The sequence below is a fragment of the Nasonia vitripennis genome, chromosome 1 (genome assembly GCF_009193385.2).
Source record: "Nasonia vitripennis strain AsymCx chromosome 1, Nvit_psr_1.1, whole genome shotgun sequence".
NCBI lineage: Eukaryota > Metazoa > Arthropoda > Insecta > Hymenoptera > Pteromalidae > Nasonia > Nasonia vitripennis.
The window spans coordinates 5,490,892-5,514,944 of record NC_045757.1 but is presented as its reverse complement, the minus strand read 5'-3'; the positions used below and the strand labels follow the sequence as shown (position 1 = coordinate 5,514,944).

At 44.9% G+C, this 24,053-nt stretch overlaps 3 protein-coding genes and 1 non-coding gene across 26 annotated transcripts in view; all 4 read right to left on the bottom strand.

The window, feature by feature from the left end:
* The window catches only part of LOC100115967 (probable phospholipid-transporting ATPase IA), a 31,299-nt gene extending 13,565 nt beyond the window's left edge, over positions 1-17,734 (bottom strand). For 11 of the 22 annotated variants that reach the window (XR_001729538.3, XM_016988290.3, XM_016988288.3 and 8 more), the window contains exons 1-2: positions 8,057-9,390; positions 6,679-7,072 (exon numbers count right to left, since the gene is read on the bottom strand). Coding sequence is in view for 13 of the 22 variants with exons in the window: in XM_016988290.3 (XP_016843779.1) it covers positions 6,679-7,072; positions 8,057-8,101 (439 nt within the window). In the remaining 9 variants the exon portion in view is untranslated. Of the gene's footprint in view, positions 1-775; positions 3,654-6,678; positions 7,073-8,056; positions 9,391-9,817; positions 10,094-16,405 lie in introns of those variants that run through there. The other 11 variants (XM_031922266.1, XM_031922267.1, XM_031922272.1 and 8 more) reach the window with 11 other exon arrangements.
* Positions 3,416-3,535, bottom strand: TRNAL-CAA. The gene is made up of 2 exons: positions 3,498-3,535; positions 3,416-3,460 (listed from the first exon to the last, which is right to left on the bottom strand). It is a non-coding gene; the product is annotated as a tRNA-Leu (tRNA).
* Positions 17,735-17,849: 115 nt separating the features above from the next.
* On the bottom strand, positions 17,850-20,638 carry LOC100678810 (SET and MYND domain-containing protein 4-like). Its single transcript, XM_008214814.3, has 7 exons — positions 20,245-20,638; positions 19,965-20,157; positions 19,438-19,887; positions 18,956-19,236; positions 18,683-18,877; positions 18,464-18,607; positions 17,850-18,395 (listed from the first exon to the last, which is right to left on the bottom strand). Exons 1-7 carry the CDS (start codon positions 20,611-20,613, stop codon positions 18,138-18,140), a joined length of 1,890 nt encoding a protein of 629 aa, XP_008213036.1. The 5' UTR covers positions 20,614-20,638; the 3' UTR covers positions 17,850-18,137.
* Positions 20,639-21,129: 491 nt separating this feature from the next.
* LOC100116078 (probable sulfite oxidase, mitochondrial) lies at positions 21,130-24,016 on the bottom strand. Of its 2 annotated transcripts, none has more exons than XM_008214816.4 (6): positions 23,847-24,016; positions 23,451-23,776; positions 23,021-23,363; positions 22,570-22,930; positions 22,061-22,489; positions 21,130-21,982 (listed from the first exon to the last, which is right to left on the bottom strand). In XM_008214816.4, the coding sequence occupies exons 2-6, from the start codon at positions 23,711-23,713 to the stop codon at positions 21,681-21,683; spliced, it is 1,698 nt and encodes a 565-aa protein (XP_008213038.1). In that variant the 5' UTR covers positions 23,714-23,776; positions 23,847-24,016; the 3' UTR covers positions 21,130-21,680. The 2 variants fall into 2 exon arrangements, with proteins under 2 accessions (XP_008213038.1, XP_032454035.1); XM_032598144.1 differs by having other exon boundaries at positions 23,451-23,648.
* Between the last annotated feature and the right edge of the window lie 37 nt (positions 24,017-24,053).

Below are 24,053 nucleotides of genomic sequence, written 5' to 3'. Positions count from 1 at the left end.
CTTATATCCGCGAGAGAGAAGCTCGTGAACAAGAGGATAGACGCGAAAAGAACAAAACCCGAGGGAGACGCGTCGCCAACGGGGGGGATGATCTCCCGGACAGGTGTGCAATTACACGAGGGTCGAACGGCGACGCGCGTGTGCTTGTAGCCAGTCGATCGACTCAAGGTCTTCCCTTAATCTCTTCCCTTCGCTCTTTTGCGTCTGTGTGTGTGTGTGTGTGTGTGTGTACTCGGGTGTATTATGCATCGAAAGCCACGAGAGTCTATAGAATATACCTACGTTTGCCTTATCGAACTTGGCCGTGTATATGCGAATCGAATTTTTCTATTTCCATCCGCGCTACGTATACGCGGGAGAAAAATCAGGTCAGCAATAATGGCATTATTTGCGTTCCCGCGAGCGTCTATAGTTCCGCGGATATCATTCCCTCGAAGCTCTCCCTTGGCATTCGTTCGTGCTCTGCATGTTATACGAGGCTCTGTATGCGGTATACCGTGTGTGTGGGTGGGACGTTTCTTTTTTTTACTCTTTTACATCGCGAGATTCGAATTCTCGAGTTTAATAACGACGGAAACTACGCGAGCGCTGGTGTTAGGCGTGTAATTAAATCTCGTCTTTTTTATCGTCTCTGGGAGGGCGTATGCTGTGTGGAATGATTTTCTTGTTTCACGGAACGAACCGACGCCGAAAAATTAACGAGCTTCGTTTATACGACCTACATCCGCGTATGTGTGTTTTTATTACACTGGCTATTATATAGACGGATACATACCGAATCGATGCTTCGGAAAAGCTTTTTATTTCAGAAGACAAGCAAGTATAACACACACACACACACACACACACACACACAGATTCACCGAAAGCCGACTGACTCATCGTTGGCGAAAAGCATTAATAAAAAAACACATCAACCGCTCGGCCATCCGTGATCGATAACTCGCCGAGAGCTTGCAAGCTCCGAGTGGACAGTCTCAAAAAAATAAAGGCTTCAGACAGTCCGTGTACAAAAAAATCAACTCCGCGAAGTTACGTAATCGATTGTTTTGACAACAGTCGCCGCGTTTGTCACATTATGTATATAGTATACCGCACGTAGTATAGCAGACGATGCGATGTCTCGCGCGGTTAATACGTCTTCTGCTATCCTAACCTCACTTTCGCGGCGGACAGCGCAGCGTCAACTGTTGAACGCGACGACGATCTGGCGGCAATACTCCTTTGGATTTACTCTCGTCTACGTGTACGTGTGTGTACGTACGCGCTGAGCTGTACGTGTGTGTGGGTGGGTGGATTGGCGTAGCGACGCCCCGCGCCGCTAATCGATAAACCCCCGGGTCTCTCTGGAGGGGCGAGTGTAGTGCGGATGCACTGACAGACACGCGACTGCATAGGATGATGATGGTGTGTCCTTTGATGTTGTGATAGTTGGAGAGCGAGAGCTGTTTGCGAATGTTTTGTGTGTTGACGGGTGTAGATCGAACGCGTCACGTGACGATGGGTTCGATTAGACAGCTGAGCTTGTGATCTGGAATCGAGATGCTTGTATTATGTCTCGAAGATTTTTTTTTTAATCATCACATGTAATGATGGTAAATTCAGAGCACGAAATTATAGTTATTCCTTACGAATCGTAATCAATTTGAAGATTAAGAAAAAAAAAGTGTATACGGTACAGCGACCGCAAAAGGCTAACGAACGCGCCGCCGAAGCGCAATTAGATTACGCGCGCGCTTTGCGTCATAGCTGCAAATTTCGTTCGCCGCCACACCCACACTGTGTATATGCACCGCAGCAAGGTGCGGAATATCGTCCGAGACATTACCATCATTGCTGCTCTTACGCGCTTAAACCGAACTGTCAACAAGAGTCTATTTTTTTTTTTTCAAATTCGCAAATTAGTGTTAAAACAGAAATGTTTTGCGAGTTACGAAACGCACTCGGATTTTCGATCTTTTTCCCTGAAACGCTACATGCTATTATTGTACTATCAAATTGGCGAACAGACAAGAATCTGGTGTGAAATTTCAAAGCCACTTTACTCGCAACGACAACAATACTATTTTTTTTACTATCGTGTCGCGGAGCTTGCTTTTAATTCGCGATACAAAATTGCGCAGTTATATGTATGCGCTCGTAGATGGTCTTATTATTCGCTATAACGAATGTACATGCAATTGAGTGTACAAATGGACTGCATCTATATATAACGGAGAGTATATAATAATTATACGCTATGCATCTTAACGTTCCGGTCTGTCTCTACTGAATGGACTCTTTCCGCTATTGTTGTATTATAAAACGCTTTATAATAGAGTGTGTGTGTGTGTGTGTCGCGACTGTTTTCTACAGACGATTAATCGATAACAATGAGCGAACGATTTGCCCGATGACATTATCTCTGATTTAATTGCCGTTCGACGTATAAAGAGGAAAGACCTTGAGAGGAACAATTTTTGGGAATTAAAAATGACGCTACGGAATCCACGTCTCTTACCGTGTAAAAAAACAACTCGCGGTACATAACCTCAAATTTCACCTCCGTCTAGCAATTTTCCGCAGCGATAGTTCCACGATGCATCGTTTAAAAAAAAACTTCGAAACTCGTTCCAACAAAAGTAGCGCCTCCGAATACACCAGCTGTCAATCAAGCATCTCCCCGAAGGAACACACTCTCACATTTTCTACTATACACACTTATATAGACGAGTAGTAAACTCGAGCTCACTCGCACGCGCGAAAATCTCGGAAAATTCAAACGGCCCTAGGAAAAGTTACGAAACAACAACTTTGACTAACTACCTCTCGTCTACTCGTACGAGGCCTGTACATATACGTAAAAATCAACACACAGAGCGGAAAATGTGCAACGTGTCGTACACTGCCGGTCGATAGTTTCGGAACGCGCGCGAGTTGTGTGTGTGTGTGTGTGCGGAGACGACGACTGCCGCCGCGCGCGGTTGCGATAGTTTTGACCCGTACTTGGGGTATAATGTTTGGTAGACGCATGTGTGTGTGAGAGAATTCGCACGAAAAAGTGGTGGGGAGAGTCGGTGCAGTCGGGAGTATGTGGATGTTTTTTTTTGCCGAGGGGATTTATGAATCAATTGATTTATATTATGAGCGATTTGTTTTTTAAAGAGGCGAGACTGAGAGGTTTTAAAAGTGCAGTATTTTGTTGAGTGAAATCTCGCGATGCTTCGTTAAAAATATAAAATGATTTTAAAAAATTGCGAATAGTTTAAAAAAATATATATCAATTGCTGCGTTTTAGCATTAAAAAACGTCGGGTTCTCATTCGCGCTATTTGTTAAATAAATATTATTGTAAAAATAAATTCGAAAAATTGAAAAAGACAGTCGGGAGAAAGGCAGTAGCAAGCTCGACGAAAAAAAAAGAAGAGCAAAAAATTTGTCAGAAGTGGGATTCGAACCCACGCCCTCAGAGAGGACCAGAATGCCCAGAAACTCGGTGTTCGACCGAGAAGGTAATACCTTGAGTCTGGCGCCTTAGACCGCTCGGCCATCCTGACAGTTGTCACATCTGAGCTTAGAATCACCCTATCATCGACCAGTACATTAATCTTTCGCGAACTTTCAGATAATACCCTCTACCGTCGCTGTTTTCGATGAAGAAACTTGTATTCGTTTCAGTTATAAAAAAAAATATATTTTCATAATCCAAGCTGTCGAAATAAAAATACGTAAAAAAAATTGGCATGCATTTGTCAACAAACACTATAATTCTCCACTATTTTCATGCAAATATAGAAGCAGCACGTGGTAGAGTCTCGCAACACGTGACCGAGTTGCGACCGCGCTTTGGAGCTAGCGAGCAGCTTCTGCCATTATTACACAATACGAGAAGCGCTGTTGTGTCACACGTCCGCACGAGTAGACGATCGCTGCTTTATCGGCTCGATGTTTTTGCTCTAGTTACCCGCGGATCTAAACTCCGGAGACCAACGATAACGCTTATTCAAATACATTTTAGAGGTAAACCTTTTCCACGAAAAAACGATTTTATATTTACTTTTCAAAAATATTTATCCACCTAAAACTCGTCTATAAATCAAATTCAAACAAATCCTGTCAACGAAGTAAATGTCATCCACACAGGAAACTACATCACCCTCAATCGGCTGCTAGACCCTTTACTATACACATCCAGCCAGCCGGTGCTGCCTCCGCCATTCGCAACTTCGCCGGCACAGCAGAAACTCATACGCGCTACATCATACACACTTGCCTCCTATTACCCCTGCACGAGTCGATAAGTCGTATACGCCGGCGGAAAAGCTCGGGAGAGGGAACTTTGCTTTCCGCGAGGCCAAGGACGCCAGTTCCGAAACGGAAAAAACATATGACATATGCACGCTGTCTATGTGTATAAGCTATATATACATATACCCAGTGCATGAACTAGTTCTTCCGGCTTTCTTTCGAGCGTTGCACCGAGGCTCTCTCTCTCTCTCTCTCTCTCTCTCTCTCTATCCGGCTAGCCTATACTATATCGATCAGCTTCGATTGACTGCGATGAGCTTTTTTTCTACGCTCTTTGACATTTCGCGCTCGCGCGCGGCTTTGTGCCGTGCGAAGCTTTTGTCGCCTCTGGGCCTTTTGAGAATTTTTTATGGATGATGTACAGGAAATGTCGTTTCCAGAGGGAAACTAGTCTTTCGTGTAGTGTGTATGCAAAAAGCTGTCATCGAGGATGTATATAGCGTGGGAGAGAAAGTTTTCGCGGTTATTTTCGAAATATTCGAAGATTCTCGTTAAAAGTTTATCGGAGGGCGAAAGTTATGATCGCGCGGCCGCGGAAAAGTTTGAATTATTTTCAGCACGGAGTTTCGACAATTAGACTTTTCGCTTATATTTCGGGCTGTGACTTGTTTATTGTACAGTTTTTTGGAACGAAATTTTCTCCTCTGCATAATTATACTCTCAGACTTTAAAAACCATCCATCCTCGAGGATAATTCAAGCAAAATAGCCACGACGCGCTAAAAAGCTCTTCAAACACATCGCGTCACACTATACGCGACCCACGTGTCAGTCTACATATACACACAGACACACGACGGCGGTAACCGATAGTTCATGCGCATCAGCGCATAAATACACCGTATAGCTCTCGTCGCGACGTCTCTACATAATATTATACACATAGGAGCTCCATTGACTTATGCGACTTCAAAATTACACGATATCGGCCGGTATCCAATCCATCATTACGTACATCCTTGAGGAAACGCGATAGATGTCGCGGCTGAATTTTGCATCCGATAAACCAACTATACTGGTGCGGGCATACCGATGAAAAATATAAGTCCGTTCGATTTTTCCTTTGATGCAGCCGCGGCGGGCTGTTTACGCCGCTGTGTAAAGAACGGCCAGAAATTCAATTTCCTTTCTATATATAATACTCCCCCACACTGCATCATACAGTCGTCGTAAAAATGTCTTTTCACTCCCTCTCAGCGCGGCGATATTAATACCGGGACGATAAACCTCGGAATATTTTCACTGCGCGCGCTCGGCGCTTATTATTGTCCCTCGTGCCTCTCCCGCGAGTCAATCGTTGCTCGCGAGCAGCTCCTAAAAGCCGTCAGCGCCGGGGGAAAATGCCACGGTCTGTATAAACTCTCGGCGATGAACTTGCACATGCCTACCTATACGTATAGTCTAGACGAATGAAAAAAGATGTACCTGCGCGAGCTTTTGTACGAGAGCGACTACTTTCCGAACGGGGTTAACGGCGCGATGAGCTTCTCGCTTTTTACGAGCTTGAAAAAACAATGAGATCGCGATTAGGCGCAGGTAGGTATATAGGAAATAATTCATCGTTCGCGGGCTCGCAAATCATCGTCGCGGAAGGTCAGCCGGCGACTTCGAGAACCCGGAGGGACACAGGCCTTGCGGAGAATGAGATAAGACTTAGTCGGTGCTCGATGGATCGATATATATATATATATATATATATAGCGCGGTGTATAGACGTGAAAATCTTCACGGGCCGCGACGGGCTGTTAATTCCCGATGCTAATGAGAATGGCGAGGCGCATCGGACGAGAGAGAGAGAGAGAGAGGTCGAGTTTATCGGCCATGTATAAACTTGCAAATCGAGCGCGGAGGCCTCGATTTTCGGTCTTTTTTCCATTGCTGCTGTAGGGAGACGACGATCCGGTGACTCGACTCGACTCGACGACGTTGGCGCGTATAATGAAAGGCTGCGGGGATCTGGTGCAGGATTGCAACGGGATCGCCGTAAGCTCCGATATATAGGAGATACAGGAGCCCTTGGCACCTGCTCTCTATGTAGCGGCAAATAGCGTTGTGTTCTCGTTCGGCGATATTGCTGTAGTTTAAGATTTTCCGTCCTACATCGGGCTCTCGTATACTGTGTATATAGTGGAAATAAAGTAAGAGAGATAGATAGAGAGAGAGAAGAAGCAGTGCTGGTTTATTGCAGTTGGCTGTGAACATTTACATGGTGCATGTGCGTGATCATACAGAGCTACGAGAGTTACAGCAAGCAGTGCGCTACGTAATTTACGAGTCAAGCATAATACACAGACGTCAGAGTATATGTAGTAGTGCCAGAGCGAGATATAAAAGGTGCAGAGAAGAAGAAAAGCTGCCGAAGCGAGTTTACGGGAGCAAGAGAGCCAAATCACCTGGCAGACCGGTGCTGGTGGGCGACTGATCGTTGACCGACTCCTGGAGCTCGATGTGTTGCTGCTCACCGGCCGCGGCGCTTCTGTTCTTCCTCTTGGTCGACCTCCTCTGCAGCGGGCCGAGTCTCAGATTGATACTGTCGACGTTGTCGATGGCCCCGAGATCGATGGGACTGCCGACGATGTAGGGCCCGGAGGTTGGCTGCTCCTCGGCGGCCTGTGTCGTCGTTTCGCCGTTATGGGACCTGTCGCCCAACTGCTGGGACGCCTCGTCCATGTGCGGGATGGAGGAGAGGTCCGGCGGCGTGAAGGGCCGCATGGGCCCGGGACTCTGCGGCTGACGCTGACCAGCCGCAGAACCCCGCGACGACGACTGCATCTCCGGTGCCGGGGCCTATAATTCATTCGGTGTTGTTGTTGTTGTTGTTTTTTTTTATCGTTTGATTATTTTTTTCCTAGCGGAAAATTCTCAAATAAGCTATAAACGGCGTCGAATCTATACCGTGTCACCTGTGCGGTGTGGTCAATATCATGATTAATGCACAGCGTGTAACACACCGGAGCCAACTTGGAGGGTATATAAACATGAAACTTTAAGTAATTGCTCTGGCATATGTATACCCTTTATCGCGGGACGATCGGTCGTAATCGACACATCGTATACAGCCAAAACGGCTGCTATATATATACGAGACACAATACTCAGCGCGGCTTCGACGATTAGTACTAATCTCTTAATTCAGCGTAACACCATTAAGTTTAAACCGGATTTGACGAGGCTCGACGTTAATAATTTCGACGTCCCCGACGTGTCATCGTATAAACGCCTCTCTCGTCTGTCCCACTTTCGTAATTAAAGACGCGCCGCGCGTCTACACCATAAACTCGGTCATTACAGGCGTTCGTATATCCATCGCAAACATCTCTCTTATGTACTATTGGGGATTTGAAGAAGCGACGACGGACATGCATCTATATACAGTACGCGCACACAGAGGCGTCGCGTCTTTACTTATTCAAGCGCTGCGCGAATATATCGAAGGGAATCGATCGCAGCTCTCGTACCGCGCTCGATGTATATTTTTCACGCGAGAGATGCTCCGCAACGCAAGAGAGCCATCAAGGCTCTAGGTAATTAGGACAAATTTTCGGAGCATCAATCGCTCTCTCAGTGCACTCTACACTGCAGAGCGTCGACGCACCTATCCGTAAAGCGCGCGTATATCGCGCTCAGTGCACGCGATCGAATTTGGGCCGAGGCTGTGATGCGTCGCATAGCCTCCGGAGGGGACACGCGGTAGCCGCGGTCCAGTACAGATTAGTCCGCGTCGCGTTTGCTACAAATGACTCTCTCCGCGTGGATATTTTATGTTCTTACCGAAAACGTTCCGTAGTTGTCGATCGGACTGTTGGCGCGAGACATCCTGTGCTGGGATTATGTCATAGGAGAGCAAGTCGCGTTTAGGCTCGGCTAATGACATATCTGCGCGCACCCGCGTGAATCATAGAAGCGCCTTTACGAGCCGGTGATTCACCGTTTGCACTGCTGTCGTTTTTGCGGCAAGGAAAACATGGAACGGTATAATACCGCGGACTTTTTGAAAATAGCGAAAGAGGAATTAAAATTCGAAAAGTTAATTTCCGGTTAATTAACTAGTTTTTGCCTCAGCGAAATATATACAGAAACCCGCACAAAGCACACTTTCACACACACGACCTGCCAGCATGGGCCGAAAAAGCACACTGACGCGTGTATCATACAGACAGCAGAAATTCTTTAACATTCGACTGCACGGCTTATCAGTCCGTCGAGGATCGTAACAATCCGTCCCGACGATAAGAGCCAGATAAGCCGGGACAGAGACAGAAATGACGACAATAATAATTCGTGGCGATGCCGATGCCTGTACAGTTCGACGCGGGATATCGAAGCTGCTGCAGGTGAAACCGCGCGCTCGACAGAGTTTCACGCATCGACGCCGACGATTTCGTCGCGAGACTTTCCTTTTTTAAGTAATATATAACCGACGATTCGGAATGTGTAAACTCGTTTCTTTTTTTCTGCGCGATAGTGCGCGAGGCATTATTCACCGTAAATAGGTTTGAGGAAATACCAGTATTGTTGGAAACGAGTCTTTATCTGTGACGAGTCGATAACCGACGATACACACGTTCTGCAGTATAGCATCGAGTGTAACACACGGCTTTAAAAGTAAAATCCATAACCGCAGCGCCGCCGATCTCCGTGTAATATCGGTGCAGTAGTACGCGAAAAAGGCGAAAATTGATCGCCGACAAGGCCGAGGCTGCGCAGCCTTCGAAAAGCGGACAATAACACATGCAGTCCCTTATCGTCGCTCATCTCCTAACCGCTCTATGCGTGATTTCGATTACCCGATGAGATACACCTCCACGTGCCACTAGCACTCGTGAATAAATGAAGAATCGGCAGAGCTTGGCTATTTTCTTTCTCTACGAATAGCGAAAAAAAACAAACTGCGTATAAATCCGTCGCGCTGACATCAGACAGCAGGCGTCGCGGGTATAATTAATGCTAATAAGCATCAGCGCAGTTACATCATACAATCTCCATGAATATTCATCGGAAACGGATACAGACACTCGCGCGGCGTCGGCTCAATTAAACGCTCGTCTCGCTCTCCGCGGATAAAAGCTCTCGAAAAAAGCTCGCGCGCCTCGGCCGTCGCTCCGATAATTGCGAAAAGCTCCGAATATAGTTTCGCCGGGCGACTGACCGAATTTTCTGATTCTTCTCTCCCTCTCGCTTTCCGCGACGGCCGGTGTAGGAGCTACGAGAGAAAGAGAGAGAGAGAGAGAGAGAGAGAGAGAGAGATGAGTCAACGCGATAGCATACGCCACGTGCGTACGCTGCACCGCCGGCTCGCGGAGACGGATTTAGCTGTGCCTTTCTTGCGATTGTCGTGCGATGTTTGTTATTATAATTATTTTATTATTATTATTAGTTTCAAAATCGACCTCCTTCGCACAACTCACCGCGCGTCGGAGTAGAACGTACACAATGTAAAAACAAAAAATTCAAGGCCGACAGTCGCGAAAAAAAAGGCGCGCACTTGGCAGAGCTCGTAAAAATGATTACAGCGAAGGTTTTACAACTCACTACATCGACGCGTATCAGCCGAGTCCTCGTAGGAGCAGCAGCAGTCCTTTTGCCGTTCCTCTCGACCAGCCCGTTGGCTTCTCTAGCATGACTCGCCGTCAGTGAATCCGGCGAATTTTCCGCAACTACACGCGAACTACCACTACTCGTCCTCGCCGTCGTCGTCGTGTCGCTCTACTACCGCTACGTTACCACCTCTAACCCTTCGTACACTCGGTCGTCTCTCGCGCGAGGGATGACGACGACGTGTGATGCGCGCGCGCCACGTCGGCGCGCAGTCGACCCTCTAGGATCTCTGTCTTTCTTTTTTCGCGCTGTATACTGTACACTGTATCGTGTGTCGTGTCATGTGCACGAAAGGAGCTTATACCGAGTCGCGGTTAACGAGTGCCGCTGTTTTCCTTGATTTTGTCGCTTTACGATAGCTGTGTATATAACGTACTCGAAATTTTCCGGGACGAGACGCTCGCGCGCGCGATCTTATGCGTGTATAGGGACGATTTAAAAGTGCGTGTGATTGTGTGCGCCGAGAGCGATCGATGTCGAGCTGCATTATATATACTGTAACGCTTTTATATCGGCCTGCAAAAGATAGCCCGTATAATAATTACAAACTCTCTCCGCATATAGGTGTGTATTAACTGCCCTATCGATCCTCCCGCGCACGTCGAATGTGTGTTTAAATAATGCGCCGATAACGCTGATCTGCAGCGGCGCGCAATACAGTGGATTTTTTTTTTAAATGTTCTCGAATCATAAATAATCCAGCACCGAGCTATTCGACGTTGCGTGTCGCGCTTATATTATACAGCATCGATAAGTGCGACATCCATTATGCCGATTTTGTACGATCTATACATATATATGTTACAATAACAGAGAGCGAGAGGCATGAAAAATTCCAATCAGATTGGAAGGACCGATGGGTAGGAGGTATAGAAATTCAATTTTTCACATCGGCGTCCGATCGAACACCGATAATGATTAATCGCGCGAACGGCCCGCGGATTTGATGGGATGTGGTGCTGTGTGCAACGGAGGGAAATCGATTTGGCTTTCTCGGAACGGACCTCGTGCGGAAAAAGGACTGGAGTTGTTGTGTAAAATTCAATGCACAAGTCGCCGAGACTCGAGCCAAATTATGTCAAGCAAAGTCCTTCCGACTCTTTTTCTGGAAAATTACACGTGTTATTCGTTTAGCTTCGAGTATAGCCAATATCGACTATTTCTCGCGTGAAAACGTCGGCTGCTCTCTGATGAAACTCTCTCTCAATGTCTAAAAGCTTCGGATTACTACAAACAGACGCGGTTTAATTGGATTAAAGAGAGCGTATATACACTGAGATTGATCGAATCACCGCGGAAAAACGCTATATATAACGTATCGATAATCCAATCAACGATCTGCTCGGGGTAAAATTAAACTCTCACACGCGAAATTCCATCGGAAATATACACGCGCTCGCTGGCCAAGCGAACGAGCGCGAGTGCGGAGAGTCTCGAAAAGCCGGCCCATTAGACCGCCGCCGCAGATTTCGCAGAGAGCGACGAGCTTAACTCCCCCGCGTTCTCGTTTCGCGCTCACGGTATAATACACATACGCGCAGACGAGATGGTATGCGGTATGCGAGAGCGCAGGTAATACGTGCCAAGAGATAAGGATATATACGGAGAGGATGGTGGGGAGGATGGTTTTTTTTTGGACAGGCAAGAGTATATCAACGAAAAAAAGGGTAACCGCGTGCATTTATACGATGTAGGAGTTTATTTATAGAGTCTTTCCGCGCGAATAACGTAACGAGCGTCAATCAAAGCCTGCAATTTTCGCGTCTGATTGGCCCATTGAGCCGCTCTCTCTCTCTCTCTCTCTCTCTCTCTCTCTCAGTTGGCACGTATCGACCCGATCCGTCATACCGTCATGGGCTCGATGCTATCGCGCGAAATCATCGATTTCCAAGCGTGTCGGATGTGTGTGTGTGTGTGTGGAAAAAAGCCATTAGAAGCCTTGAGAGAAATAGGCATCGAATAAGAGAGAGAGAGTAAAAACAGCCGAGCTTAATTGGCGCGCACAAGCCGTCCCTTTATTTGCCATGGGGTTGACAGCCCTACCCACGGATTCGATAAGAATTACACGGCACGAGTGTATGTGTATTATAGTCCATTTGGAAGAGAGAAGAGTAGATTGCAAGCAGGTGAGTCTGGGTGTGTTTCGTCGGATATGGAGGAGAGATAAACGTAATTATCGGTTGATAGGGTTGCCCACCCAGCCCCGACGTTTAGGGCTTTTCCTGAAAGATTGACGAGGTTGTTTGTATACATATGAGTTAATTGAGAGTTTGCGCTTCGATTATTCGCTCTATTTTCGAGAGGATTCACACTGAAAATTTTCCAAAGAAATGAAAACATTACGTTGTATTCCCCTCAGGAGAGCTACGGAATCACGCGGGGCGCACATACCCTGATCAAACAAAACCAACAGTCCGTATCGCCGATAACTCTCGTCGTGTCGGCGCCGAGAGACGTTCCCCCGGAGACTTCAAACTCTAAGCTGCTATTAATGTCTTTCTCGCTCTCTTTGCCTCCGGATAATTATCCTCGCGAAATATATACGACCAGGCGTGTGCACCTCTACAATACACCTATCCGAAGAAAGGAGGTCGACAGGCTCGTTTGCGCGATGCGCTTGTCTTGCCCCTCTCTCGAGAGTATACGTGTTGTGTGTCCATTTGAATTTTTTAAAATCACTTCGCGTGAGAAACGCGATGATCATTCAATTCTCCTACGTAATTTGCATGCGGAGCCGCGGCGTGTAAAATCATTTTTCGATTATTAATGGAGCGAGGCGCAAGCGTCGCGTGTGCCGGGGACGACTTAATTAAAACGGCGTCATCCGTCTTTTTTTTTCTCAGACACGCGCCGCGCCTGTGTGTATCGAGGCGCGGAAAATTTTTCTGAATTCTCAGAGCCGTCCCTCCGCTTTTTTTTCGTCGTGGATCATCGTTATGAATCCTGTGTCGCGCGCGCGCGTTTATTATTAGTCCATCCAAGATACAAAACTCGACGGCGATGACATCACAGAGCGTGACCCATATATCGGACCTCGCCTAGCGTCTAGCAATAACAACACAAGGAGTATACCTAGAGACAATCGAAAAATCCAGCCCTTCTTTTTTTTTTTATCAATCGTCGACGGCGACGTTACTGCAGCCTCGCGTGTGCCGCCGCCGGCAATTTGTCGGAGAGGCTTTTATACACGTAGGCCGCGCGCGCACGGAAGTAGAAGAGGAAGGATGTATACGCCACACCCCGTGTGCTGTGTACACAGTAAGAATCGCGAGAGGTGATGGCTGCCGATGATTGTTTTGGGCGTGTGCCTGTCCATATCTTTGTGTGTAGTATAGTAGCAAAACAGTAAATAAACGTCAATCGTCGTCGAGGAGGATGAGTGTGCAGAAGAGAAGCTGCCGTGTACGAGTTGGATAGAGATTGCGGAGGTGCAGCCCTTCGACGCCATCAGGTTAATTGTGTCGCGCGCTTCAGCAGTATACAGCGTATCGCGCGCGCACGCGAGTCTCGAAGGCGACGACGGCTAATTCGCTTGGAAATTGCAGCGGCGCGATGCCTTAACATTCTCTCTCTATATCGCTCATTCCTTTCAGCGTAGCTTATTAAATTTATGATGTATGAGTAGCGAGTCTTATCTATGTGGTAACTTTTATAATTACGTCTATTTTCGGTGCGCCTGATTAAGAGAGCTTCCTTGAATTTAGACACGAAGATCATCGCAGCTATATTTATTGTTATTACATAGGTTTACAAGGTAAAATCATAACATCGGAATGAACGAAAGTAATCGCAGACGAGTCCGCGCCTATTTCAATCAGCATTAAGGGCAAGAAGCAGCCGGAGCTTTCGGAACTTCCGCTCTACTTTTTTTTTGTTCTCTCTGTGTTATACCTTCTCTCTCTCTCGCTTGCTATCACTCCCCCCTGTATCAGGAAATTACGAGAAAAAGATGAGCGGCCAGGATTGATGACCGCAAATTGATTCGATACAACGTCGAACTCGACATAGAATCTCTATAATTTTTTTTTTTTTTTGTACAAACACAGAGAGACGGAGATTTCCCGAGACAGTTTCGTATCAGCTGTACAGCGTAGCCTATGTTCCGCCCTCGTTTTCACACAAAAATAACTCGATAGTCCCGCCCGCACAAGTCATTTGTTCGTCTCTCGCCGCGCGCTTCGTTATTATATTATACGCTCTCATCGCGCTCTTTCTCTTTTCGCGTGTGCGAGAGAGAGAGAGAGAGAGAGAGAGAGAGAGAGAGAGAGAGAGACGTCCCGTAGCGTTACCGATGAATTCGTTCCTATAGTTCTTTCATGATACGCACGCGTTTTGCTGTCTTTTATATCTGCACACACGCTATCCTTGTCATCGTGGACGATGATTGATACTACTGTGGAAGCTTCCAATCCATTTATTATTTTCTTTTTTCTTTCCTTTTAATTTCACTCTGGAGAGAGGAGGATAAGTATTGTACGACTGGAACTTTACAATGCACTGTTGTAATGCGTCGCGGTGCAGTCGTACGGCGCAAATACCCGAGGAGAATTTATAAGCGAGGGGGTACAACATTAAGAAGCCGAGCGTAAACACTATGAGCAAGTCCTCGACGGCGACAACTTTTTTTCGCAGTTGATGCCTGTATTTTTTTTATTCTTCTATACGCATTGACCACTTACGAAAAATTACGATACGCAAGCTAATTTGCCCGTAAAAGCTTTACGGAGGCATTAAAAATTCATTTACGCCGGGACACAGAGAAAGAACCGTAATTACTGTCCCCTGACTCATACGGACCTTTAGATTTACGCGTCGCCCGAAAGAACTAGCCTATAAGTACTGCTTAGCCGTAAGAAATCGAACGGAACGCGCGTGACGTGTAGACCCGCACAGCTGAGCTACGTACAAAAGCTCTGCATTATGCAACAAGTAGTCGAGTTTAACGGACACGGGAATCAATCTCGGCAAAAACAATGGCTCTGCGTCGCCTTCCTTTTGTGTTATTTTTTTTCCTATCCCACTGCAATCTGAAATTCTCGTTTTTTTTTAAGCGCGAGATCTAACAAGCTGACAAATCTGTCGCTTTATGCGTCTAATTGCTCGTAAATGTACAATCGCGTCTCATCTCATAACTATGACAGACGTACGGCTCGTGTATTATACATTCGTGCTGAAATTCAATAAGTAGCTGAGGTCGCGTCACAAGATGTTCTCGACGGGGTCGCGCCAAGTTATGAGTACATATACATACACGCGGGGTAAGCACACGCAGGAGAGGAGAGAAGAAAGTTCGGAATTGATCAGCACAGGCGAAAGTTCACGCGAGAACGTGTCTTTCAAAAATTTATAGTCTCCAGACGCGCTTCCAAGTTTATCTCTCGAGCGCGTGTAATTGTTTCTTTCGAATACGATTCGTCCTCGTATAAACAATTTTTCCTCTTTCTCTCTCATGTAACAGCATAATAAACAACGCCGCGCGCACTGATTACACGCAATTATCTTCTTTCTGTGTGTGTGTCCCAGGCTAATAAACTTGGTTTCGTAACCTGCGCTTGTAATCGCCGTAACATATTATAACTTGAACAATTTGTCGCACTATAAACACATCGTCGAGGTTCGATAAAATATTCACGTCGCATTGATACGCGCGATATTTAACATCAAGACGTAAGTACAGACGCACGCGCATAAACACACCGGTCGTTTCGAAATAATGCGCGGACATGCCGCTCGATAATACATTAGAAATTTATGCGCGATATCGCGCCGCACAGTAATGCACACACATACGAGATTAGAAGAAGCTCTGAAGCGCAACGTGCGTCGACTGTCGAATCGGCTGTTCTCGGCACTGATTTGCGCTTACATCGACTGCGCGTGTGATATTCGATATTTTGTTCAGGCGATGAATGAACGATACGGCTGTAACTATTTGCGGACGCTTACGAGATGTGTTACATAAAACGCAAATATCAGAACTGATGAGAGAAGCCTCTTGTGTTCTATAAATGCCCCTAGCGCGGAACTGGAGTATGCAATTTACAGAGAGGCCTGGAGTCCCTCGCTTAAAAAACTTCGACAGTCTGATATGAAAATGCAAAAAGCATCATCACATATAACACACAGCCCATTCAAGCCCAGCCCTGCTCACACACGTCCGGGAATCCAGGTTATCGACTCGCGCGCGCAAGGCACACACGTTAGTTTCCCAGAATCCGATCGTCATGTATCCTACATAAGCGCGCTCTGCCTCGCATGTAAACAAAAATCAAAACACTGCAGCAGCAGCATCGGGCTACGGTAAGTACCTATATACACCGACGCACGCACACTGCGTGTATATGTATATACACCATGGTGTGAGAGAGAGAGCGCGCGAGGACCTAACCTAACCTCAAATCTGTCGTTGACACATATAGCTATATATATGCACGAGCAGAGAGCAGGCTCCAGGAGCACAGCATCCGGGGCTCGAGTAGGTTAATCGAGGCAAAGGCAAGAGGGTAGCTGTCAGAAACTCACCGACTAATCGGACGACGCTGTTCGCTACGCTAAGGCACGCATGTCGCAGGCTGCTCCTCGGCATTTCCCCGATGCAGCTGCACAGCCTCTCGACTCCTGCTTCAGCTCAGCTGCTGCACTGCACAACGGATTGCACACTGTCATATACAAACAACTATCACAGCGCACTTGTTTTGTTCTTTCTTCCAGCTCACTCGCGTAATTTTTTCTCTCTGCACTGCTGCTATTCAAATAATATCACGTGTGCATCTCTCCGCGACTGATGAGAGATCAACTCTTCCGCGTATATTGTACGTGTATACACTGCACTCGGCGAAAAATCAGCGCGTCCATATACAATATGTGTACTCCGTATATACAAGAGACATACGTATACACAATAGAAAAACGAGAAGAAAGAGCAGCTGCCGCCGCGCGCGCGCGAGAGAGAGAGAGAGAGAGCCCACTCACTGCGCGTGCGGTATTATGCAGGCGCGCGACCCGACTGTCGTGTCGTACTTACTACGAGCAGCACTACGGCGAGAGTTGTATATATAATACACACATACGGCCTGCGAGTAGCGAGCCTAATGCATGTCTATAGGTATACACACTATAATATGCGCGAGAGAAGCGGCGGTGCGGTGCGCGCTGCGAGCGAAACCCGACGACGACTAGAGTGTGCTAGCTAGCTACTACCGTGTGTTTTCCCTCTCGCGCGCGCCCGCGAGACCGAGGCCAAACTGCGCAAGCAAAGAGAGAGAGAGAGAGAGAGAGAGAGAGACAGCGAGAAGAGGGGATGCAGGCGGCGACGGCAGGCGAAAATCGCGTGGCCCAATTTTCCCGCCGCGGGAACTTTGAATTTCGAATATTTGCCGCGCGAGCTAGCTAGAGCGCTCGATCGATAAAACGCTTCCTCTCTCTCTTTCTCTTTCTCTATAATGTGTGTATGTTATAATGTCTATATATGTATAATGGAACGAGGCGCGGCAGTATATGGCATCAGGATTTTATCGTTCTTTTGCGCTAGCCGCTGGATTGCGTTTTACTTGGCTTTGATATGCGCTTGCCGCTGCCCTACTGACCCGAATGCTCCTGCGGCGCGAGTGTGTATGTGTATGCATGGAAAGACGACCCTTTCGTCGCCGGTAAAAGGATATCGCGCTCGTCCTATCCTTTTGTCGTGAATTGAATATCCGGTCTGCAGGTGAACGCAACTCTTGACTATGCGTGATGTTTGTGTAAAAGCTGCTGCGTAAGTGTAGTATGTATACTCTTGCGTGTCTGCTTAACATGAGAGAAAATTCGTCGATGACACGTAACGAGGAAGATGACATTTAACGAGCGGATTGATCGATCTCGCGAAAATAAAAAATTCCTCGGAGCTTTTAGCCGAGCTATGTATGCGAACGCTCACGCGGGTGATTGACGTACCTTACACTGCGAAAATGTATACATATAGATGTGGTGGCTTATATGCACGTGCGAGTCTGGGAATCGCGATCGAGCTATTATATTATTCATCAAAGCAGCGCGTCGCCAGTAGTCTAAAGACAAACCTGCACTACTGGCCTGCTATATATAAGTTGAGGAAATCCGACCGAGAATTGATCGCTGATGGTGCTCTTGATTCTTGTCCATGCGCGCCGCATACTTGTTTGCCTCTTTTTTTCCTCTTGTTAGCTGCGCTAAATGTAGGCTTGTGAATTATTTCGAGGAAGAATCGGGAAATGCGAAGCTCTAGTTTGAACGCTTAGCACTTGGCGGGGACGCCGATTACGTAGCCGTACAAATTGTTAAAAAGTGTAATCATCAATGCTGAGAGACTGGCTATTCTCCAGTTGGGCAGTTTGCAATGCTTCAATACCAACACGATGGCATAAGCTAAGTCTCTTAGAGCATCCAAATCGCACGTGCAGTTTCCTTCTTCCAATGCTTTAACTATAACGTCACAGTTTTCTAGAGCTCGAGATGTAGCTTTGAATTCGGTCTCCGTCACGGGTTTATACGTCTACAAGAATAAAATTTACTTTCGAGGTTCCGAAAGTATATAAGGAAACAAGATCATATTATACTTACAAGTCCACTGCTTATCATAATCAAGAAAAGCGGCCACTCGTTCTCGCACGCTATGCAATCGCAGGTGAAGTGAAAACGCTCCAGCAGTTCATGCCTCAAGCTCTTTATCATGTCGTAGTAATGAGGTCCATAGCAGAGGTATATCTACTCGCAGAAGTTCATTTCATTGCACTTGCATGCACAAAGATACCTCGAAATGACTATGGGCGCACTACGTACCTGTTCGCCTTTGGCGATGGGACGAGTCGAGAACAAAACAGTCCTACGATCTTCCATCTCGCATCTGGCGACGTTCGGATAACAACTGTGGTTTATGAGACTCAGAAACGGCGTGAGATACAGACCTGTGCCGTTTTCCTCTTTCGGAGGCTTCCAGGACCAGTCAGTCGTCGATTCCGTATACAGGTCTCTCACCTGTATAAATTTACGATGATATAAATGCATTATTTTTTCCATAAGATTGTATAGAAAACTCATAAACATTATATTTACCATCACTGCATTGGTGATTACAACGTGTTGATAGTGCGACAGAAGTCTACCGACGAAGAGCGCGTCGTCGTTTCTGGCCAATGCCTTCTTGTCGTGATCGAAATAACTCTTAAATATCGGCGTGTATCTGGCCAGAAAATGCAGCAGCACAGCCGAATCTCTCGATATAGCGTTCTGTTCCTTGTCGGATCTTTTTCTAGCGTTGCTTAGCAAACTGTAAGCGGCTTTGAAGTTTTTGAGGAAGACAGTCTGATCGTTGGAAAACCCACGCCTTCGAGTATCTGTCGTCGCAAAATGCAATAATTAGTACGTAACATATTTATAGATTCGGATACTTATAAAAAGCCTATGTCTACTGAAAGATTGACGAGCGCATCGCACGACTCAACAAGTATATATGCAACCTCTATTTCCGTCATACACAGTATAGCTACACGCATTAATTATTCAGAATCTCACAAACAGATGCTTGTTTACTCCACCTCTGCACGCGTCGATCTCCTCAACATGTTTCTTCAGCTCCTCGAGCCCCCCGGCTTCTCTGATCGCCATAACGAGCATCTTCATGCTCATCAGTCTCCCGGCGTTCATAGTCTCGTAAACTTTCCACGACCTTCCGATGACCTTACATTCGATATCGTGATACAGATCCTTCGCTTCGTTTTTGCAGCGTTCCGAGCAGTACATCGCGTAAACACAACTGTCGCAGGGAATACACGCCCAGGCGAAACTCAAGCAGTGCGAGCAGTTGTTGTAGATACGCGTCTCGATTGGGCAGACGACGTAAGGGCTGGACGCGTAGAGAGCCTCGCCCGGACCCACGTCGCGAGTGACTGTCAGGTGGCGACCTTGTTTTATGCGGCTTGGATTGTAGCTTATGCTGAGGAGATTTGAGATTATTCCCGGAGAGTCGGATGGCTCAGAGGTGTTTTCTGGAATGTTATTGTAGATGAGTGGATAAAGTGTCCATGGAGGAGAATATATTGAAATTAGGGTTGATGCTGTTTACCTAAGAATTGGAGCTTTTTCGACGGCTCGGGAGGACTGAATAGCTTTTTTTCCAGCTTCACGATGGAGCTGACCAGTTTGACCACCATATCCTTCTTGAGCTTGTCGCTGACCTCGATCTCCTCTAGCAACACCTTTGCCTCCTCGCAGGTGCCTCTGGCGTCTTCGAGGCCCAGTTCCGCCTCGCACTCGACCTTTTAAAACAGAAAATTATACGCGAATATTAAAATACATAGGCAATAATCGATTGGACGAATAAGAAACACACGTATAGGACTCACCTTTCGAACAACATACTTGACGACGTGCAATTCGCTAACCGGCAACTGGATAGCCCTGTCTATATCCTCCAAAGCCGCCTGATACTTTCCGAGGTGCATCAACGCCGCCGACCTGTTGCCATATGCCAAACCGAGTTCTTCCGAACCGGTGGGAGCATACGCGACACTACGAGAGTACAGCCGGAGGATTTCTACGTGTTTCGCGGCGTCGTGACTGCTCCGGTCGGTGAAGAGTTCGTTACCTTCTTGTCGAGCTTTGGACGATTCGGCGAAGTTTTTGGAAGTAGCCTCGCGCCAGATGTTCGCGGCGAGGATATTGTCCAACTCCCATAAGGCTTCTATCAGGCGACGGTTCTCTGCCTTGGCCATTTGACGGTTGGGGTTCGAATCGATTATGGAGTGATGCGATTTCGGGGGATGTAAGGTATGTATACTATTATGCCAATAAAACAATCGTTAGTCTTGTGGGTGCAATGAATATTCGTTAATAGGAATCTTACTATAACTTATACTATTTTTAGTGATTACTGTTCCACAACGTTTCATTAATTCGAACTGGTCGGTGCTGCGATATTTTGAAAGACTCTCTCAGTCGTCAACGTCGAAATGCGATTTCGTGCGGAATATGAAATATTAAAGTACTTGAGTATACCAACTATAGTATTTATAACTATATGGGTTAATCTTTTGGCGGGAAAAATGAATTTCATAAATGAAAAAGATGCATTTTGTAAATAAACAAATATTTTATTTCACAGCTTTACACCATCGAAATATAATAATATTTTGATCAGAGGTAATATCTTGGACGTTGCTTGTTCTTATTTCATAAGTATTGGACAGATGAGTACATGTGCAGAGGTAATTGATGAATAAAATTATTGGTAAAATAATAACATTGTCTTAGGTTTATATAAAAACTAAAAAAATTTTAAAACCTTAACAATTCCACAAATTTGGTGTTTGTAAACAAGTAAGCAATCTCACATCAATATTTCTTAGAGACCATTCTTTCAAAAAAATTAATTAATAATTGACAGAGTATTTGTTGTATAAAGTATTTTAAAAATTGTACATTTCTCACGCGATATATTTACAAATTTTATATAAAGTATTCTAAAGTGCAGTCTTGATATTTAAGATTTTATCACATATCGCTAATATAACATAGCACCAAGATTTCAGTTTTTCCTTTAAGACTTATCATAGTACATATCTATATCTGTTAAGAGTTTACATCTTTCACTTATTTAGCCCAAAACTATTGCTATACCTAATACGAATAAATCACAATGAACGCGACCACCGTAATTTTATCTAAGTCTTGGTAAAAATATAACATTAAAAACCATTCAAAATAATAACATCATTATCAAAAATTATCTCGGTAATTTTTCCTATCACCAAGATAAGATAATTACTTCAAACAAAATACTTCAAACAAGATCAACTTTCACTCTGTGATAAGCATTGCAGAGAAAGCCTCTCAAGTTCCAAATATTTTTAAAACTCTCTGGCTGAGTATTGTAAGCTGAGTCCACAGCTTTTACCCAGATTTCCACAGAACCTTTTGTTTTATCAACAGGTAAATCAAGGCTCCAAAGAGTCCAGGCATAATGTCTACCTTCCTTTGCATCAGGATCTTGAGCTACAAGCTTAGCAATGTGCCATGTTTCTCCTTGATCAACTGTGACATCTACTCTGATGATTTTTTTACCACTTCCAGACCATGCATAGCCTTAAATTAAAAAATACATGGATTATTAATTTTCCAGTCAACTGCATCAATTATAAAATACAAATGATAATATAATACCTTTGACTGGTATTGTGCCATTCTTGTCAACAGTTATCCGTTCACCTCTTTGGGGAATACAGATAGCTGAAGTAACAGGCAATTCCTGGATTGCAGGAGCTGTTTTGAAATCTACATTATCCCAATCAATACTGGGTGAGAAGCCCTTATAATCGTTCTGTTGAAACTGAGAGGGACTCTCATCTTTTGAAAAGATAATTTTATTACACCATTTGACATTTCTAGCACCTACAACTCCTGGAACTATGACTCTTATAGGATAGCCATGATCCAAAGAAATCTCTTCTTCATTCATTTCATAGGCCAGCAGAACATCAGCCCTGGGATCAAAGGCTTTACTGATTGGTATACTTGCTCCGTAAGGTATTCCTGATGGATCTAAGTCCATTCCCTCAAATTGAACATGATTGTAATCTTCCTCCTTGACACCTAGAAGCAAACAGGATTATGATATGGACTATATTTATTAATTCGCAAAGAAAAAGAAGAAGCCAATGGTGCAAAAATACCTAATCCATTTAGGACATCACATAAACGTGCACCAGACCAACTAGCATTGCCAATAGCCCCAACACTCCAACTCAATCCTCTTAAAGGTTTGGCATCTGCCATCTCTGATCTCCTATTTCCCCCACACATAATAGCACTTGTAACTGTGTACTTTGGATATTTTTTAATATCCTCGAGTGTTAAAGTTTTTATGGTGTCATCCTCAACGGCTAATTCAAGCTCATAATTTTCAATATCAATTATAGGCACAGGTAGATGGTTTCTCACATAAAACACATCTTTTGGAGTTTTGAAATTTTTCACCAGCAGCGGTGGTGGAGGTTCAGCACAGAAAGGCTGTTTGCCATTAACTTTGAGTATCTAATAAAATGTTTGAATCGTCATTAATTATAGAATTAAATTATATTGACTACTGATAAAAATTCATCAAAAAATTGAAGAGTAATTCACCTTGCTTCGAACTGGTTCTAGAGCATATGGATCAAACGTATCAGCAGTCTTTTTATACACATCTTCACTCCTTAGGTTACCAATTCTCATTGATTCTAGAAGTTCTAAGATTTCTGATTTATTATGATTGGCAAACACCATCCAAAATGGATCTATGGAACCACCAGCTGCCATCATAATTTTATTCTGACCACCAGGATGCTTTGTAACAAAATCTGTGATATTGTAAACACCTTCTTTGTAAGAAACCCAGATGCCATTGTTAGGATTGTCATGCTGGCTGACCTCTTCGGATGAGTATGTTGGAAGGTCCTTTCGCCTGATTCCACAGGAAATTTCTTCCCTTTAAAAGAAGAAAAAATCAGATATAAAGTATAAGCATTGACTAATTTTAGAATTATCAAATATTGTAAATATTACGGATACTTACTGTACTGCTTCTTTCCTCAGAGCTTGAACTTGATGATTTTCAATCAGATAATTTTTTATTTCATCTTTGTATAGATAATAAGAAAGTGCTCCTACAAAAGATAGAGACAGAGCAGAATAAACAGAGTATCTTTTATTTTCAGAGTTCCTGTCTTGATGAAATGATGAACCACATCTTGTAAAAATGCTTGAGCTGGATCTAAAATGATTGTTTAACTGATGTTTCCAATAAAATTTAACCAGAGTATGTGAATTCCGAAACATTTTGGATAGCTTATCTGTTAGTATAAGATCCTTTATTTGTCACTTGCTGTTTATAGTCTAAGTCTAAATAGTTTTCCACGTTTTCTCATTACTTTAATACTGATAAATACTCTTTCTTATCACTAGTACCAACCTTAAGAATATAATGAAAATCTTGCGCAATAATATAATCTCATCTTCGTTATTGAATGCCCCAAACCAATTCTACGAGGTACTTATATACTTATGCGCAATACAGCTGTTTGGTGCGGTATTGTTATTTGATCAAAAATGACTTGTTAGGTTAGGTAAGCAATGTCTTCTGCTACATATACGCGGAACTATTATATTATGAGTATGA